The sequence below is a fragment of the Agelaius tricolor genome, unplaced genomic scaffold (genome assembly GCF_023055355.1).
Source record: "Agelaius tricolor isolate 1412-34295 unplaced genomic scaffold, bAgeTri1.0.p SCAF_3, whole genome shotgun sequence".
Classification (NCBI taxonomy): Eukaryota; Metazoa; Chordata; class Aves; order Passeriformes; family Icteridae; genus Agelaius; species Agelaius tricolor.
Window position 1 is genome coordinate 25,556,524 of NW_027269263.1, and position 20,245 is coordinate 25,576,768.

The following is a 20,245-nucleotide window of genomic DNA, read 5'->3' on the forward strand; positions in this document are numbered from 1 at the left end:
ATACCAATGAAGAGAGACATGTTTTCTCTTTTATTTAGCAAAGCTGAGCAAGAGCAGACTGCTGCTTTTTGTGTGACCTTGTAAATACTGACATGAGAATGCACAAAGATAGCAGTATCTGTAGCTGAGGGGTAGACCAAGGTTAACACTGTCAAAGAAGCCAAAGGAAGTAGCTCAATTGTCAGAGCAGTAGTTATTTATAAAAACACACTTGAAATGGGTAATTCTGTATTTCTTCAACAAATTTAAACGTTTTTTAGAGGTCTTCTGCACACTGGGGGAAAACAATGCATTTCACAGTTTAGGGTAGGGCTCTGCTCCAGTGTAATATGAACAGCTCTGTGCTGCTGTGTGACTACAGGTCACACAGACACATGAAGGCATTCAGGGGATGGCAGCAGGCAATGAGGATTTATCTCTGCTTGACTTGAAACAGTGTTTCACTTTTAATTCAGTTGTTCCAAAAAATGTAAAAGAATAATTGGAACTTCTGAAAATGTTATCATCTTAACATACAAGCTACTTATTTTCCACAAAACAGGTTAGACTAGTCTTTTTGATGAACTGGTTCAGTGGTAGATTAAAAGCAACTCCTGGGAAAGATGTGCTGGTCCATAGGGGAAAATCCCTACAGATAACATGCTCATCAATTTGGCAGAGTTTGTGACATACTTTTGTCTTAACCTTGAAATTGCTGGAATTAACCTCATATTGCTGACTGAGGCTGCTACAATTTGGGTTATTTTTGTTTGTTTGTTTTTGTGGTTTATTCTTTTAGTGTTGTTGATGTTGCATCTTTGGGAGCATTCAGCTCTGTTATTTTTGTACTTGCTGGGAGCCATGCCTGTGCAGGAGCCCTAAGTTAGACAGCAGGGTCAGAGAGAGGTTGATTTGTGTGGCATGAAGGAGGTGCTGGAGGCTCCAGATGTAAATGACAGTTTTCAGATTGTTTTCTGTCTGTCACCAGAACTGGCCTGCTGTGGTGTAGGAGGGAAGCAATTGAAAAATACTACCCGCAGCAGGTGCTTGCATATATTTTTCCCAATCAACTGTGTTTTTCCTATTGATAAATATTCTAAATGTGAAGAGAATTCACATCTTGTCAGCCCAGGCTACATCTTCCTTTGCATGATGCCTCATTCTAACAACTTGTCAGGTCCTATATGGTAAAAAAAACAACCTCTTTTTCAAAACTGTTCAAATTAGTCTTAAAGACACTGGAGACAAATTTCATTTCCATGGATTTTTTTTCAAATAATAAGCATTATGTGGAGTGTACACCAAAGAAGAGATTCTGAAATGATCCTGGGAGCAGAGACAAGGAAGTGAAAAATTAAGCTGGTGAAAAATTGCTAGTAATAAAAAGCAGGCTAGTTAATAACAGAAATATAGATGAATGCCTAGACAAGAGTCTGTCACTTCAGGTTTAGTTTTACTGACTGCATTAGTATTGCACTGTATCTAGTCTGGGTTGAGGTTTCAGTTTTCCTGTGATATCTGTAGGAATGTGAATTCTTTTTCATAGTATAATGCAGCATTGTACTAGAAATCTCTTCATCAGAAAAGCAAGTTAATACATCTGCATGATACAGAAGTACATAGCACTGTGCAGAAGTAAAGCTTTGGTCCTGGCAACAGCAGTCACGGCAGCCTGACGTGGTCTGCCCCCTCAATAAGGCTGGTGAAGAGCTACCCCAGGCAGATAGAGCTGCATCTCCTCCTGTCCTACCTTAGGATGGTCAGGCAAGACAGGCTCAGCTGGGAGAGGTGCCCTAAGGCTCTGGAAACAAGAGGGACACACTTCCCCAGTGTCCTTCTGGGGCCACTGAGCTGTTTAGCTCCAGTGAGCAGCTGGATGTATGCCCCCAGCACATGCACTTGCCAGTGCTAGCCATTGCTAGGGTTTTCTGTAATCCATTTGAGGCTTTCCACTGTGATGTTAAATCTTAAATAAATAAAAATAATAATGTTTAAAAAAGCCAATAACACCAATTTTGTTTAGTAAACAAAATCACTTTTGTAAGGATGCAACAAATAGTGGATCTGCAGCAGGGGAAACTGTGGGGGAGGGCTGGAGTGACAGCAGAAGGAACTGCCGATTTTGCTGCAGCACACCATTGCAACAATTCCATTGCCAGTGGCACCACCTTTGCTCTTCCATTCTGAAGGATTGTAAACAATTCTAAAGGCTACCACTAGCAAACCTACTGAGCATGAGGTTATTGGTGAAATACAAGAGTGTAAGCCTGTAGCTCATTGTGCAAGCCGCTGCATACAGAGCAGTCCCCACATGGTGGGGATGGTGGTGGTGCGTAATCTCCAAAACCTGTGCCATCTTTCAAGTTAATTAACTGATACAGTTACAGGAATTGAATTAAATGTAACCAGATTTTGAAAAAGCCAAAGGAGTTGATTAGAGTTCTGAATATTTCGTAGTTAATGCAGGCCAGTTGTTCTTTCCAGATGAGGAAGCAAAGGTAAATAGACTGAACAGAATGTTCCACTCAGAATGTGAGATGTTGGGACAGACACTAATGCATTGCTTTGCCCTTGCATGTATCTTATTTCCTCTCCTTTTGTTCTGATTTTGTTGCTGTGTGTGCTAGATCTTTTTTCTTTTGCTTGTGCCTCACAGGCTTCCCATGTGTTTACTTTAGCAGATTTGTCCTCTCTGATTCTGTATAGCAGTTTCATCCCATTCAAACCCCTCATTCAAAATATTTTCCTTAAAGGTCCAAAAATTATAAAAACTTCCAAATTCACCTACAAAACCACTTACACAAATAAGGTGCCTAATGCCAATTATTAAAAATAATTGGCATTAGGCACCTTATTTGTGTAAGTCATTGCTTAACTCTTCCCTAACTTTCCTTTCTCTATATTTTTGTTCAATTCCTTGGTTTAAACAAATTAATTTACTTGATACTAATTAAAAAGCGGGGAATAGAAAAAAATTATGGGAGTGGATTCTTGTTTAAATTTTAGAAACCCTTTTTAAGCTGGCATGGCATCTTAAACAGTCTAGCTGTTCCTCTGCTACAAAACTGCTTCATCCTTCCTCAGAGCCTTCTCTGTGTTGCTGGCACAAGTAGTTGTTCAGCTGTGTGATGGTAAATTAGTTGGTAAATTGATCCAGAGGAAGGGCAGGTTGATGGCTTGCTTTAATATGGATTTGTTTCCCAATCCAGCCTGCTGCATAATTGTGTGTGTTCTGGCACAAGAGTGAAAATAAGATCTAGTGGCTGAGAGAAGGGATACTAGGCTGCCCTTTGCCGCAAGAACAGCACAGATTTATGAAAATGGTATTGTACCCATGGACAGAGGAGGTGCTTTGGCACTGCACATAATCCAGTATAGCTGCAGGATCCTACTGCACCAGGCACTCCTCATGCTCCCTGTGCCATGCCACTTCAGCCTAATGCTTTCCTTGCACTTGATTAGTGATTCACCACCAGCCGTGGGAAAAAGAGATGGACTAAGCTTACCTGTCTGTCTCTTTGAGTTAGCTCATCCAATGGAAACATTTTGGGGAAAAAACATTATTGTTTGAAAGTAACATGACCTGGTAGGAGGAAATAGTTAGGAGCACAAGGCAGGAGAAGAGTCAGTGTGGTTTTATCTGACAGAAGCTTGGAGTTTCACAGGGTTGGGGATAGCAAACTGCACTCTGAGGCAGAAGGAGGTGGGGAGAAAAAAGGCTTGCTGAAATTTCAGGTTGCCTTCAAGATGGAAGGCCCATGCTTTTTGTTCTAGGAGCATCATTTAAACAAGTATTATTCAGGCTATTCAAGGGTGTGGGGAGGAGGGGGAAGCAATGACAGACAAGCCTTGAAAGAATTACAGGGATTTTAGAAGGAGGAAAGGGAAGGGGAGAATCCACATGACAGCAGACAAATCTTTTTTAGTATTAATCAACATAAATAACTAACACTATGCCAAAGGTTAAAAAATAATGCCAGTTGCAGTAGGAATTGTAGATGTTTTATAAACTTGTAGATGTTTTATAAACTGGAATTGCAAGAGAGTTACTCCACTGTGTAATAAAGCTAGTGGAATTCTAATCAACACTTGCTTCTTAAAATGTTAATAATAATAAATTGCTTTTGTGGGTTTTTACTCCAACAGTTCTGCTAAAGAAAGAGATGAGTGGTTAGAAGCTATCTCCAAGTCAATTGAAGAATATACGAAAAAGAGAATCACATTTAATCCAAGCAAAAGTCTTGAAGAGGTATATCCCACCACTATTGTTGGTTTGTTCCCTTTTTGAATATAAAGTTTCCTGACAGGTGCTTAGAGAAACGAGAGGTATTCCATGACAAATAATAAAGCAGGATGGTAAATAAATGAACAGATGGTAGAACAGAATATTTCATAGTGTTATCTACTTCATAAATTTATTTTCTTCAAGAAAACCTAAATCAGTTTTCACAGTTCTCTCTGTAGCCTTGTTCACAGAAAGATGAAATGAAAAGGTTTTAAAATAAAGCAGCTATTGATCCAAGTAGGCTGGTAAAGCTTGAAAGTCATTAAATGCATCTCTGTTGTCAGACTTGCATTATAATGGTCACTGATGAAATAGTAGGTAACATTTAAGACCATGACAATTTGTCAGAGAAGGCTTTCCAACACCATTAGCATTATCTTGTAATCACTGATGAATATTAGTCTTATTTCTCCTCACTGAATGTAGTGCTATTGTGCCTATGTTGTCTCAGGCAGATGCAGAGAAGCAGGAAGAAGACAGTCCTCTGGGATCAAAGGCTCCCATCTGGATCCCTGACACCAGAGCCACGATGTGCATGATCTGTACCAGTGAATTCACGCTGACATGGAGAAGGCACCACTGCAGGGCATGCGGGAAGGTTGGCTGATCTTGTGGTTAACTTTTCAGTTGGCCATTTAGGTTCCTTGTGTGACATTCAGGTGGAGCCTTGTCATCCCAAGCACTCTTCTCAGAAACCCTGTACTATGATTCAATTACGTGGGTTAGAACCAACATGCTGGGGTTGGTGGTTTGGGGACTGGTGTTACGGGTTTTTTGGACAGGTGTTATGACAGACCAGTATTCAAACTTCAACATGCTACATGTTAGTTATTTTGCATTCTGGAGTGCTACTTATGGTTATTTTGCAATTACATAATACCCACAAATGTTAGCTAAAATGAAGACGTATCTTCCTCACTAGATTTCATAAGATAAATAATGATTTTCGATTTTAAGTTAGTACCAACCTTCTTTTATATTTACACTTATGAAAGCTATATCTAATAAACTTTACCTTTCTTCTTTTAATCCAGTGGGAATACAAAGTTAGAATGCAATGCAGTTGAGGCATCTGTATTGTAAAGAAATCATCAAGAGAGCAATAGCTTTTTAACTATTTCAAAAAATTTATAATCAAAACAGTTGATCAAATCAGTAACACAATATGCTTGTTCTATTTTTAATGGATTATTAATGTTGGCTTATTGCCTCCTAATTCACTGATTTTTTAATATTTAAATTTTCATAATTTAGAGGAGGAAAGGACACCATATTAAGCATAAAGACATGGGGAAAAGCCAAGATCCTAAAACATTTGCACTGTAAAATAATGCCTATTTCAGGGTTTTATGGGCTTAAAAGTGCTGAAGTGAATGTCTTTGGGTCTTTGGTGATTTACAGGTGCACATCATGTACAGTAATGCTTTTATATGTTTCTATCTTGTTTCCAGATTGTCTGTCAAGCTTGTTCATCAAACAAACATGGCTTAGACTATATGAAAAACCAGCCAGCTAGAGTATGTGATCATTGCTTCAGGGAGCTACAAAAGCAAGGTAAAGAAAATCTTCACAAACTGTATCTTACTTTTGTGGCCTTTATAACGTGGTATATGTGTGCCTCATCTTTACTGCTGGGTTCAAGTGCTTAGTTCTGCTTGTGCCTGAAAAATGATAGGCACCTGAGATTCTAAGCCAAACAAGCTTCTGTGCATCAAGTTAGGAAATGAATTTGCAATACATTGGCTCTTTCTTCCAGAAACATGTGTGCCTTTACCCTATGGTAATGACATGTAGCTTATATAGCTTTCCTTTTGAGGTGACAAGTGTTACATTGCTTTTCATTAATCACCAGGTACAAGTGTACATTAGAGTCCTCACAGTTTATCCTGACCTCCCAGGGGTTCATGTGTACTTTTACACTCTGTAATTTGTATGTCTGTAAACTTCATTTTTGCCAGCTGAGTTGCTGAGATGGCTAAAGTTCTGGGTAGAGACACAGGCCTTAATCTTTCTGAAGCTGAGTCTCTGCAGGGCTATAAACTGGCCTCAAGCCACTCTCAAGCCTCAGCTCATATGGAATTCAAGAATTTGGCATATGTGTACCTCATATATGAAAGCAAACTCCTAACCATTGCCTACTGAACACTGGCAATACAGAATTCAAAATAAAACACCACAGCTAGAGCAATTTTCACTGGAACGCTTTCAGAGAATGTGGTGCCTAGGGGATAGCAATGGCTGGATAGCCTAATGGTAATTAACATTTGCTTAAAGATGAGATTCAGGGTCAGTGTCCTCATCCTGAGAAAACTCTAGTACATCTCTTTGAAGAAGCTTCATATCATTCTGCAGAAACAAGTGTAAAATCAATGGAAGCACCTCCCATTGAGGTGGGAATCCAGTCCCATCTCACAAGACTTGCTGTGAACTAAATTGAAATACTCAAGTATAAAGTACCCAAATGAGCTGTAGACAGACTGAAAGAGCTTTCTGGTCCACTTCCCTCAGCAAGGCTGCAGCGTGACACGAGCTCTCTGGGGTATCAGGAAATCTGAGGTGCCTGGTGAAATGATAAAGCACTGGATCCCAGCAGGCTGGGGGTGACATTTCCAGTGGGGGTGTGGAGAACAGCATGGATAATGCAAGAAATGACAGTGGGAGCCTATGGTGATGGGAAGGGCACTGTCTGAACCAGCTGCAGGTGTCTGTGCTGGGCACTAGAGGCTGCTGTGCTGCAGGCTATTGCAGCTGCCTGAAGCTGGGAAAAGGGCTGGGGAGCAGGTGCACTACAGCTGGTAATCACATTGCTCTCCTGCTCTTCTCATTATCTCAGAGCATCACCGAGTTCAGGGCCAACTCTAGAAGTAGACTTTATGAAACCACTCATTCCAAGTGCAGGTCTAAGAAAAAGTGTTGCTAGAAAAAGGATTTTTGAAGAGGTGAAGTGTTGCATAAGTCTTCCTAGAGAGATGAGTAACTGCCTGTGGCAGTGCAGAAAGACAGTATATGCTGGGAGATGGGAATGTCCAGAAATGTGTGTGTGCTGGAAGAGGAACATCCCTATTGAATAAGGTTGAGAAGTTAACAGATGTAGAGAATTGAAAGATAAAGTACAGAAAACATAGAGGACAGCTGTAAAAATTTGCTGCGATTTTTAAGATTTAATTTTCACCCTCTTTATGAGCAAAGGCAGTTCAACACCCAGAAAACAGACTTTGAAAACAAACAAGACTAATTTGTTTAGTTTTAAACTTCTTGTGTTTTCTAATATGGTTGTGATTTGGGGGATTCTAACTCATGGTGTTGATGATAACATTGAAAAGTTAATTCAGTGCTGAATTTCACATGATTAGGTGTTACTATTGCAACCCTGTAATCTGAATAAAAATGCCAGCTGTTTTTAAGAAGAAAAGTCCAAGAATGAATTGCCTGTGTTTAGTTATCTGTGTCATGAAATCAATATATCCATCCTGTCCATTTTAGATAACCAGTGCACTCCTAAGAGCGGATCCCCAGTCAACCATAAATCTCCATCAAGTGCCTTGTCTACAGTATTGCAAAGTATTCCCTCTGGAAGAAAGCAGAAAAAAATTCCTGCAGCCCTCAAAGAAGTAAGTGTTTTATTGGTCAAAAGTTGTACCTTCTTGCTATTATATCATCAATATTAAGAGTGGGGAAAAAAAATCCTTATTTTAACCATCTTACCTAGAATCAAAAGTCATAATGTGTCTCTGAGGTGTGGGCCTTAGTTTTAAATAAGCAGGGACATGAACAATGAAGCACTGTGTAAACTGCATGAACACCTGTGAGACTGTGATTCAGAGCTATAGTTAAAGTTGTAATTTCTTTCTTGCTTCCCCATGTTTCCCTGAATTGGGATGTATCACTGTACCAACAGTCAATGACAAGACTCCTACACCAACTCAGCTCTTGGTTTATGATTAGGAAGGGTAGAGTAACCACACTTACTGCAGGTCTTGGGAATGGGAGGAGGTGATTTTTCAGCAGGTTTGCTGATGACACCAAGCTGTGTGTTGCAGTCCACACACTGGAGGGAAGGGATGCCATCCAGAGGGACCTGGATAGGTGTGAGAGATGGGTCTGTGTGAACCTCACAAAATTCAGCAAGTCCAAGCCAAAGGTCCTGCAGGGAAATCCCAAGCACAAATACAGGCTGAGTGGGGAATGGAGTGATGCCAGCCCTGGGGAGAAAGAGCTGGGGCTGTTTGTGGGTGAAAAGATCAACATAAATTGGCAGTCGGCCCTTGCAGCCCAGAAAACCAACTGTGTCCTGGACTGCATCCAAAGCAGCATGGCCAGCAGGGGGAGGGAGGAGATTCTGCCCCTCTGCTCTGCTCTGCTGAGACCCCACCTGCAGTATAACTCTGGGGTCCCCAATATAATAAGGACATGGACTTGCTGGAATGAGTCCAGAGGAGGGGTACTAAGTTGAGGGAGGGCTGAAGCACCTCTCCCAGTAGAGCAGGCTGAGAGACTTGGGATTGTTCAGTCTGGAGAAGAGAAGGCTCCAGGGAGATTTTGGAGCTGCCTTCCAGGACCAGAAGAGGGGCCTACAGGAAAGCTGGAGAGGGACTTTTTACAAGGGCATGTAGTGATAGGACAAGGGGGACCCTTCATAAGTTGAAGGAGGGTAGGTTTAGATTAGATACCAGGAAGAAATCCTTTACTATAAGAGTGGTGAGGAACTGGAAGAGGTTACCCAAAAAGGGGTTGTGGACTCTCCATCCCTGGAAGCATTCAAGACCAGGCTAGAGGGGCTTTAAGCCATCTAAGCTCTAGGGGAAGGTGTCCCTGCCCATGGAAGGGGAGTTGAAATGAGATGATCTTTAAGGTCTCTTCAAAGCCAAACCACTCTGATCCTATGATTCTTCTTATACAGGAATCTGTGTTCTCCAGCTGTATGTTTTCCTCAGCATTTCAGCTCTCTCTTGTCCTGTTGTATCCAACTTAAGTTCCATCCTTTACTGGAAACCTCTCTTCCAGACCAGATAAATGGTAGCAGGCAAAATAATTTTTCTTTCATCCACCTGAGTTAGTTAGCAACATTAACCTGAGATCAGGTAAGAATTTCGGTCTCTGACAGACAGGGCTCTGGAAATCTGTTAAAAAAAGCAAAAAAAGCTGTACTGTGAAATCTTATTAGGGTTTGTTGATGCTTTTTTTTTCTTCCTCTTCAGGTTTCAGCAAATACAGAAGACTCTACGATGAGTGGCTACCTACACAGATCTAAGGGCAGTAAGAAACCATGGAAACACCTGTGGTTTGTTATAAAAAATAAGGTGCTATACACATATGCTGCTAGTGAGGTAAGAGACCACATATTAGAAACTAAATATCCAATGATAGTACTGTCTTTGTAACAAAGTTGTTTATTCTTATGATCTAGAAAAAAGCTATAAAATTAGATCACCTTACACTATTTGATCTGATTGTGATGCAGTATTTTGAAAAGGCCTAGTGAGCTTGATACCATAATACATTGATATAGCTATGGTGTTTCTGATTCCAGATGTAGCTTTGAGTACCTCTGCATTGCACACCATTGCTCAGTTGTAGGTATTTTCTGAGTCAGCATGGGGGATCTGTTTGCATGCATCACAGTACTAGTGTACTAGTGGCAAAGGCAACCATTAGGTATTTTGAATGCTTGCAAAAGGAGTAAACTAAATATCTTTACTTCTCCTGAAACTGTTGTCTTCAGCCTGGAATTGTTATTTGATATAAAAGAAATGCATCTTATGTAGTGGCATTTGCTTTTTTATTTAAAATGTGTAGTCCGATAATCTCTAACATATATATATATATATGTATAAATGGTACATATATATGGTATCCCAACATGTGCTGAGGATCTATTTTATTGCATCTTAGAATGTTCTTGGAATCTTTTGTAACATATATGGATGTATTGATCTTGGACTTCAGGTTTTTGTATTGTGTGTTATAGTTCACTACTAGCTTTCAAGAGCAAAATATCCAAAGCATTTGTTTTAAGGTATTGCTATCCCTCACTTTCTTTCAAATTGTAAGGCCCAATCTATCCTGGCCATGTAAAGAATTATCCTTCTTCACTGCACACCACTCCCACTCTAGTTATTTCCTTGTTTGTGCTCAGATTTTTTTCCTGGGTTGTTCCTGCCAACCTTTATTTTAGAACTTGGAATTATGTCTAAAACCTGTGATGTTGTTTCCACTACAGCACTGGCAATACTAAAAATAAAACCCAACCCAAGTAGTTCTAAAAACAGTTTAAAGAAGTATGTAGAAAACAATTAGTTTTACATCAATTACAAAATTATTTCAGAGCATTGTGTTTCTTCTGGCCTTTGCAAAGGAAACTAGAGAGGTAAAAAAAGAGCAAAGTCTGTGAGTCACCTTAAATTTTCTTTTGCTTTGTTCCTCTGAGATGTCAACTTTACAGAGTAGCTTCAGTTTGCAGTTCACAATCACAAAATTAACTCTTTCCTATTTTCTTAAACTGAGGAATATCCATTCTTAGTTTTCATCTTGGTGAGCCATTGCAGAAGACATTATTTAGAGAGTCTAAAGGGAAGGTGCAGTGTTGCCTTGGCCACTTAAGCTACTTATATTGGTTCCAAGTGACAGAAAGATCAATGGTAAAGAAATAACCTCTTAGTGGTACGAAGACCTGCGACAGTAAAACAGATTACTCAGCCTTACATGACTCTTTTCCAATATCAAGAAATGCTGCTGTCACAGGACACTTTTGTTTCACTGTAGAGGCAATAACCAAAGTCTTCACCTGATGTGTCAGTGTTTATGTAAATTTGGGGGAGTTAGCTATTTTTTTTTTCTTCTGTTCATGAGCATTGCAGGACGTTGCCTGCAATGCCTTCCACTGTTTGGAACTTGCACAGGATAAAAATAGTCCTTTTTTCCTTTCCAAGAATGCTGTGTATTGTATCCATTAATAAAAAGCCAAGAGTATTAAAAAAAAAACCAGGTAACTGAGGTAAATGAGGAAGGGTCTTTTCGAGTCGACTATTAGTGAACACTCAGCAACTTGTTTTCCCCTATTCTGTTAATTTCCAACAAAAGAAAGTGAAATAAGTTTAGCCATTTAAAGATTTGGATCTTGACTTCAGTGCTTGGGAGCACAGGTTGCTCCTCCTTTTAGCATACTGAGTGCAGTTAATAGCATCCCACTTCACTTCTGAGCTTGCTGCAGAGAGCACTGGGCTTGATGGGCCTCTGGTCTGTAGGTACAAGAAGTCCTTGCCAGGCAGAATGATGGGACCATGCAGTGAAAGCCAAGGTAGATGCTATCAGGGAAATGAAAAGAGGATCAGCAATGTTGAAGTCTGTGAGGTTTTACTTCCTGTCCCCTGACTCATGCCTGGAGAACATAAAGAGCAGAATTCTGTATGTGTATGTTTATAACAATTTGTTGTATTGTCTGCTGCAGTGGTATGGTGTGTGAAGTCTTAATGCATGCCTTGGTATGTCTTACAAGCTCTAATTTTGTATTTTTTCCCTTTTTTCCCTGTTACATAGGATGTGGCAGCATTAGAGAGCCAGCCTTTACTTGGATTCACAGTCAGTGAAGTAAAAGGTGAAAACTCAGAGTCCAGAGTGTTCCATTTACTGCACAAAAACACTTTATTTTACATATTCAAGGCAGATGATCCCCATTCAGCTCAAAAGTAAGAAACTATTTGAATTCATTTCTGTTACATATTTCTAGAAAATTCAGAAGTGGTGAATGTTAATATTCACACATTTAGCATATGTATAAAAGATCCATATTATATCATAAGTAAATGAAAGTTTTAAATTATTTAAACATAAGGTTCTGGTTTCGTTAGGGCTTCTGAAATGAAGGAAGCAGACTCTCTTCTGCAAAAGACTGAGTGTAGAATGAGAAAGTCAAAGCTAAAATAAGAAATCTTTCTTTTTCCTCACCCATTTCTCTCTCATCCTGGTCTACTGAAGTGAAAATTGAGTGTTACCTTTGGATAAATCCAGAAAATATTTTTAAGAATTAACTGATATGCACCTTTTTTAATTTCACCTGTTCATATTAGTTATTCAATATATGGCAGTGAAAATAAAGCAAACACTAAAATTTGGGGGCCAAGGTTTGAAGTGTGTGAGCTGATGCCCATGAGCACTTAGGCATGCACTCAGACCTAAAGCTTGCATTCAAAGAGCATTCACACAAGCTGTTTCAAGTCCTGTCTGGACTTGGAGTCATATTTATCAAGCTATGAATTGTGTTGGTTTCATGTAAAATAACCTGGAAGCTTGGTCATTAATCAGTAGAAAACATTCATCACATGGTCCATAAAGTAAACTAGAAATGAGCATAGAAGGAATACATGTAAAGCTCTCTTACATGCTTCTCTTATCTGACTGGTTTCATTGCCATTTCCCCAAACGAACTTTACATTATTAAATAGATTTGATGCATTTACAAGTCCATTATTAGTACTTAAACATTCAAATGGATGCAGGTTTAGTTTTCTGCAAATAGGAACATTCTAAAAACAAAGTATCCAATACAACAGGAAATTTTGAACAGCTGAGAACGTGCTTAATGACATTTCTCTACAGAAGAAAATCTGGAAGTCTTTATTTGATTTTTGGGAGTATTTTGTGCAGATGTGCATAAATGTTTTTTTGTTAATTAAGATACTATCCTTTTGTTTCTCCTGTGTCCTCATTTGTACTATATAAAACAAACTAAAAAACCCCCAGGCATTCAATAGGTTTATTTTTCTACTCAGACAATGGCTTTTCTCATCAGAAGAAAGCTTGAAATTGGACATAGTGTATTTTACTGAGGTTAGGAATAACATTAAGTACTTGGAATTTCAAGCTTTCTCCAAGTATTTAATATCCTTAGGAGATTTATGCTGAACCTTCAGAATAAATGCTGCTTTTACAGCCTTAAAAGGAAAACCAAAAACATGCTGTTGGACTCTTTGCATTAGCAGACACTATTTTCTCCTGATAGGACCAAAGAAATACCTGATCTGTTTGTCTCAGTGCAATAATAAATTTTAACAGATGGTTACTTTTCAATGTGGTTTTAAATTCCAGTGCTGTGTTCAATGCTTAAGCTTTTTATGATTTTTTTTTGCATTTGAATTCTACTTTAGTTGTTTTTAATGTATACATGGCAGTAGAAAATACTAAAAATATTACTAAAAAGTAAGGTAGATTTTTGAGCTGTGTGTGCAGACATGCGTGAGCGTGTCATGATTAATATGTTCATGCCAAAAGCTTGAATTCAAAGAACATGCACACAGCTACAAAATTAAATGCTCAGGGCAAGGAAGAGCCAGCATCTGTGACTAATGTTTAGATACCCTGTGAATACCAAGACAGTTTGAATTTCCATGATAAAGATAATTACAGTCTTTGTTTCATTCAGTTCTTCCAAGATCTCTACTCAGGAAAAAAATGCTCATTATGTGGGCCTCTTACCTTTACATACACACAGTTCAGCCCTCACTTGGAAAACAGAATTATTTGTTCTGTAGCATTGGAGTGATTCAGGAACATTAATTTTTGCATTCTTGAGAAGCTGAGGATGTTTATTACCCTCCTAACCAAGTAGGAAAGAAAGCACAGCTATAGGGAGTAAAAGTGTCTGAATATTAACTTTGAATTTCCAGTTTGAGAAACCTTGGATCAGCTGTTTGGGACTTCCCCCAGTGCCCTCTATGCCCTTCCCTGCCTTTCCATGTGCCCTGTGACCTCCTCCCTCAGCCCCACCAGTCCCTGGCTTTTACCTGCTGCAGAAGCAGAGCCTGGGTTGTGCACATGCTGCCTCAGGTACAGCAGTGTCCTCATTCCTCCCAGATCATGTTTGCAAGGAAAAAGAGAAGGGAGTATTGGGGGTTTTTAAAGGTGTGCAGAACCTTGGCATAGCCTACTTTTAGAGCATTTGATTTCCCAGCTTCACCAGTTCTTTGTGCATGTAATTTCAGTATTGGAGAGGCACAGAAAAAAGCTTCTATGGGATGGCCTTGTACCAAGCAGTTCTGTATGGCTGGACTCACTGGATAGATTTTGGTATTTGCACTCACAGACCAGCTGGATGTATGATGTTCCTTCTTGTATGAATCTGAAGCTAGTGACAACACTGAGATTTATTCTTTTATCAGCTACTTCCTAACAGTGTTTCATTTTCTAACAGGTGGATAGAAGCTTTTCAAGAGGGCACTGTATTATAGCAGTGTCATCATTGTGTCTGCAAGTTTTAAGGAAAATATCTAAGGATGGTGATAAAACAGACTACAGCAACTGTTCAAAGAAACAGAATCCTGCCATCACAACCTATATAAAATTGTATATTTGTCAGGATTAGGAGTTGTTGCATTTTTAGTGTAAAATAATATTTTTCTAAAGAATTGTATGTATTTCTGTGTTGATACAAAATGTGTTATTTATTAAATTCCAGTGTTTACTTAAATGGGCAGAATTATTTGTGCATTGAAGTCCAAAGTGTCCTCAGAGTGGCAGATTGTTGGTCAACAGGTTATAAACTTTATGCTTTATTAAAAAAACAAAACAAACCCACAAACCAGATTTGTTGCAGTTGTGCATTTCCTTGTGATTTGTGTATAGGTTCTTGAGTTGCTGATGTTCACTTTGCAATTTAGCAAAAACAGATTGGTATAGGAATTTCACAGATTTGGGATCTTTGTGGACTATGTAAGCTCCTTTTTGAGACGTTGTCTGATTTTGATGCTCCTTTCCTTGAATGGCAGTTGAAATCTTGCATACCAGTACATTAAAACAGTACAACAAATTCTGTGTCTCAAAACCAAAATACGGTTCAATTATTAAAAAACAGAAAAGGGAAAAATATTTTAAAAAACAGTTTGCAATTACAGGGATAAGGCACTAGAGCTGTTACAGTACTACAGATGCCAAAGAGACTAAATGAGTTATCTTCCAGCAATTGCAAGATGAATTATCTTTTTATGTTTCCAGTAATTATTCAGAGTAAAAATACATTTTTGATAATCAAAGACAAGATATCTTATTTGTTTCAAAACTTCATGTCAAATGAGTTCTGTACACAATATGAAACACTGTATTGTTTAAACTATTGTTCAAAGAACAGTAAATATGTGCACCCTCCTCTCTGAAAATCTTAAAACTATTGTATATTTAAATATTATGTTTAACTGGAATTGCCAAGATAACAGAGCTTTTCTAGTGCAGAAGGCATTGAAAATGCATACCATATTTTGAAATACCTTTTGTTTACAATATGATTTGTTCTGTTTGACACTTTAAAACAGAATTCAACTTTGGGTGTTTGGGTTTCAGGGTTTTTTTCTTAAAGAAAATCATCGGTATACCTCATTAGGAAATACTTACTGATGATTCTGGTGCATTTAGTCTATTTAACTTCTAAATATGTTAACACTGTAATAGCATAAATGGAACTAAAACTATGAAACCCACATGAAAGAAAGCCATTTTTATGTCAAATGTAATGCATATGTAGTCAGTTAATTTTACTGTATGAAACACTTGTTATAGTCCCCTGAATCAAGCTAGTTGTGGTAACAAAATTAAGAGCAATTAACTTTTAATTAATAGTTTGAATTCCATGTTAATAGCTATTCTGTGGCCTCACAGCAGAAAGGAAAGAGATGGTAGAATAGTTAATACTCATCACAAAAAGGCCAAGAATGAAAATGCAAACCAAAATTCTCTTATTTATTGGAATTAAATCCCAATATAGCCGGATGGAACGTGCCTGGGCTCGTCTGGCCTTGCTGCTTGACCAAGGGCAGCAGCTGTGGTGGTTTCCCCTCAGAGACACCTTTGGCTGGCTGGATGCTGCAGCTGGCGCTGGGGACAAGTCCAGGCACGCAGGAGCTCAGGTTTGCCTCTGGTGGAGAGGCTTTAGGTGAGGTGAAGGAAAGGAGTCGGGTTCTGCGGGAGGGTTTCGATCCAGAGCTTTATTCCTGGCCCACAGGCCTCTGAAGGCAGCAGCAGCTCCCACAGAACCATGAACCGCGTGGCTGCTGTGTCCCTGAACCCCGGGGAGAGGGGGAGGGAAGGGGCAGGGATCCACCGACCAGGCAAGGGGGGAGCCTCAGGGGACAAATGGCACCGGGATGGCCCAGTGTCCCCAGGGCTGAGAGGCACCTCTGGAACTCTGCCAATCACTCGAGCCCTTCTGGAATGCCAGGACTGACGGACAGCAGTCAGCAGGGGGCAAGGCAGGGGAAGGGAGAGGTTGTTGGCACACCTGGGGAAGGAACCGGGATAGCTGAAACAGGCTATTACATCGCACCGCAACACTTATTCCCTCAATATACCTCAAGGTCAGGTCCAAGATACTAACAGAGCTCTGAAGAAGCTTAATTTCCAAGAGCTTCTCCAAAGTTAGTAGTGGGCTTGGAAGTTAAATTCTTAATATTAACTATACAAGAAATTTCACTGACTTCCAGCATTTCAGTAGAGTACCTTATAAATCAGGGACTTAAGGCTGTAGATTTGACCTCCGTCAGGAGCGCCAGAGATTTGTCCAGATAGTGTTGGAAATGCAGTAGGAGTCTGATCAAAGCCTTTATCCTCTTTTATTGTAATACAAATGTGCTAAATGAATACTTTTCTCTTGTTATATACAAAGGGCTTTTACTTAATTTTCAAAAACAACTGCTGACTGAAGCTAAGTAAATTATTACCATGTCTCTTCACGGTGATTTCTGACATGATTTTTAGTGTATCCAAAAACCAAACTGGTATCAATATAACATAGATAGGATGTATCTCTTCCAGTTTATAGTATCAAAGGGAAGAGCTTCTTCATATTTTCACAAGGACTGCACACCGACGAAGATGGCAAGTCATGAAGCAGCAAATGAATCAGGAATTTGGCTAGGAGCAAGCTAATTTAATTTCAGTTTATGCTTTGATATTTTCCCTGCTGCAAAACAGAGCAATAAAAGTCAAAATACATTGAGTAAGGTGCCCAAGTTCTGCTTCATGTGGTGTCAAACTACCTCTAGAGGATTTGGTGCAGAGGGAGAAAATAGTTTAGTGTTCTGTGGAAATCAGAGGACTTCTTCCAGAAGTGGTTGATCAATCAAAAACTTTGTGACATGAATAGATTGGGACAGAGCCTTATAAACAGTAGTATACATATTGCAGTCACATTCTGTGTGAAATAAATTGTCTTTATAAATGTGTTTGAATATTTCTTTTCCTCACTCCTGCAGTAGTGCTTTGTGTCATATGAAGAACCCACAACACAAGCATTTTCATAACATTTTCAGATGGTTGCTTTTCAAACTCACCCTATTTCTCCAGTTCACCTCCCAATTTGATGCATTACCATCAAAAGTAAAATATTCACGTCTTGATTTGGCTAAACACAAAAACAAGATCAGAAGTTTTTTGACACCTGCTACCTCTTCTTATAGGAATCTATAGTTTGTAATCAATTTAAGATTGGTTAGTAGAGTATGAGACAAACATTAGCATTGAATATTAGTTCTAACATTTTTGTTCATAGATAAATTAAAGCTTCTAGGATCTTGAATTCTCTTTAACTTAAAACTGTGTGCCCAAAGGACTTAAAACAATCTGAGCAGCTGTGGAACACATTTTACTAAATATTTTGTGCATGGAAACTCAATTACTCAACCATGTTTATTACATCATAACATAAAGAGATGTCTGGAAAGACAGATTCAGTGCATTTGTTTGCTGTAACTGCTGTCCCCTATTTGCCATCCAAATAGGATTTTATTTGGAGCAGTCCTAAATCATACTGTCTAAATGGAAGAATAGAATTTTTATTTTGTAACTGAAAACAGTTTAAAGTTGTAAATATTTCTGTGGATATTCATCATTTTTGTATAAATAAATTCACATTATTTGAGTCTGCGTCTTTTAATATTTTCAGGTTTTATGTATTATGTAATTTGTGTGTTCAATGATTTTCAAACAGCAGAATTTGTTGCCATTACCTGCACATCAGTCTTACTTTAAAAATCATTCCAAAGAATTAAGGGGGTTAAGTCTATGTGAAGGTCATATGAAGGGTGTTACATTAATAAATCCTTTTGCAAAATGTAGTTCTGCTGTGTCAGTCAAAGTATGCCTGAATCCCAGCTTCTATTGGCCTTGGGTCCTGCACGTGGGTCAGAACAACCCCAGCAGGCTTGGGGCAGGCAGAGTGTCTGGAAAAGGAGCTGGGGGTGCTGGTCAACAGCAGTGAAATGGAGCCAGCTGTGCCAAGAAGGCCAAAGGCATGCTGGCCTGGATCAGCAGTGCTGTGGCCAGCAGGACCAGGACAGTGACTGTCCCTGTGTACTGGCACTGGTGAGGCCATGCTGTAAGCACCACGTTCAGTTCTGGGCCCCTCACTGCAAGAAACACTCTGAGGTGCTGGAGCCAGTCCAGAGAAGGGCAGTGGGGCTGGGGAAGGGTCTGGAGCACAAGTCTGATGGGGAGTGGCTGAGGGAGCTGGGGGTGTTTGGTCTGGGGAAAAGGGGGCTCAGGGAGACCCTACTGATCTCTTCAAGCACCTGAAAGGAGGTTGTAGCCACGTGCTCAGCTTCTGTCAAATAACAAGGAACAGGACAAGAGGAAATGGCTCCAAGTTGCAAAAGGGGAGGTTTAGATTAGATACAAGGAAAAACTCTTCATCCCAAGGGTTGCCAAGCGCTGGCACAGACTGCCCTGGGAAGTGGACTCACCATCCCTGGAGGTATTTAAAAGGTGTGCAGAGGTGGCACTTTGGGACATGGTTTAAGTGGTGGACTTAGCAGTTGCTGGGCTAAAAGTTGGACTCAATGATTGTTTTAGAGGTCTTTTTCAACCTAAATCATTCTTTAATTCTATACATTATTTAGCAGGGCATATAAGGGAGAGATTTTTCTGTCAGGTTAGTTATGCTGCTTCCTTATATATGTTTGAAAGCAGGTTTTTGAAAACTTGCAGTAATAGCAGAAAAGGTTTTGCTTTTCTGTGTGTTGTTGATAGGGATGTATCTCTTGCAATCCTGGCTGACACAGCTACAGAGGCATGCCTTCGTATACAGATCAAGTATTAATTGGGTCACTTGCTAAAAAAAAAACCAAAGTATGTTTTACGGGTTACACTGACATTTCTGCTGTACTGAGGATATCAGAATACTTGGCTTAAATAAGATTTGGTGCAAATTGCTTGGCATTTGTTAAATTAAACTGTGTAAGCTCCATCATTTAGAAAGTGGATGTGCAGCTCAAGCTAGTTTGGGAAGTGACAAGCACTATAAATTGAGAGTGCTGCAACATTTGACACTTAAAAGAATTGCTTAGCAAGTTAATTTTTCTGACTTAAAAATTCTTCACTGAGTTCATTTGCATTTGGTGTTTGGGAACGTCTTTGATCAAAAAGCAAAATGCTTGCAAATACTGAACTAGTGATCTCAAGCTAGGGTTGATAGATAGAAGTGCAACTTGTATCCAGGAGCAGGAAGCAAAGAGTAAAGGAATTGACAAGATAAGAGCGTGCATAATTTTATTAATGTTAACACATAAATTTGCTTGTATTCTTTGGGGTTTTTTTTCCTACCACTGCTGCTCAGATGTTGATGCTTATGTCATTTGATTCAGTAGAAATTACACTAAATAGTCTCAATGATTTTCAGATCATGAAATTGCACATACAGCCCTGGTGTGAACTAAATGATCTTGAAGTTGCTGCTGATCTCTGGCCACAGCTTGACCATCTTCATTGAACAGATGAAAGAGTAAGAAGGGAAAGGCTGTATTTTAAGTATAAAACTCTTACTCAAAATCAAGGTAATTTAAAATAATTAGTATAAACTAAGTAAGTAGCTAACTCAACTTTGGTCCAAACAGATGTTGAGACCAAGCCAGAGCAGCAACAAGTTGTTCCTGTGGCACTGCCCCGGCAGGAACAGGCACTCATTGGCAGCCAGGCCATTGCCTTCCCAAGAGCTGTCCAGGGCAC

General features: G+C 39.4%; 1 protein-coding gene across 1 annotated transcript in view; it reads left to right on the forward strand.

Moving 5' to 3' along the window:
• The window catches only part of FGD6 (FYVE, RhoGEF and PH domain containing 6), a 73,327-nt gene extending 55,163 nt beyond the window's left edge, over nucleotides 1-18,164 (forward strand). Inside the window, exons 15-21 of the mRNA XM_071423263.1 lie at nucleotides 4,126-4,228; nucleotides 4,716-4,862; nucleotides 5,716-5,818; nucleotides 7,748-7,875; nucleotides 9,463-9,591; nucleotides 11,801-11,949; nucleotides 14,451-18,164. Of these exons, the coding sequence (XP_071279364.1) occupies nucleotides 4,126-4,228; nucleotides 4,716-4,862; nucleotides 5,716-5,818; nucleotides 7,748-7,875; nucleotides 9,463-9,591; nucleotides 11,801-11,949; nucleotides 14,451-14,487 (796 nt within the window). The 3' untranslated portion in view covers nucleotides 14,488-18,164. The remainder of the gene's footprint in view (nucleotides 1-4,125; nucleotides 4,229-4,715; nucleotides 4,863-5,715; nucleotides 5,819-7,747; nucleotides 7,876-9,462; nucleotides 9,592-11,800; nucleotides 11,950-14,450) is intronic.
• Nucleotides 18,165-20,245: the final 2,081 nt, after the last annotated feature.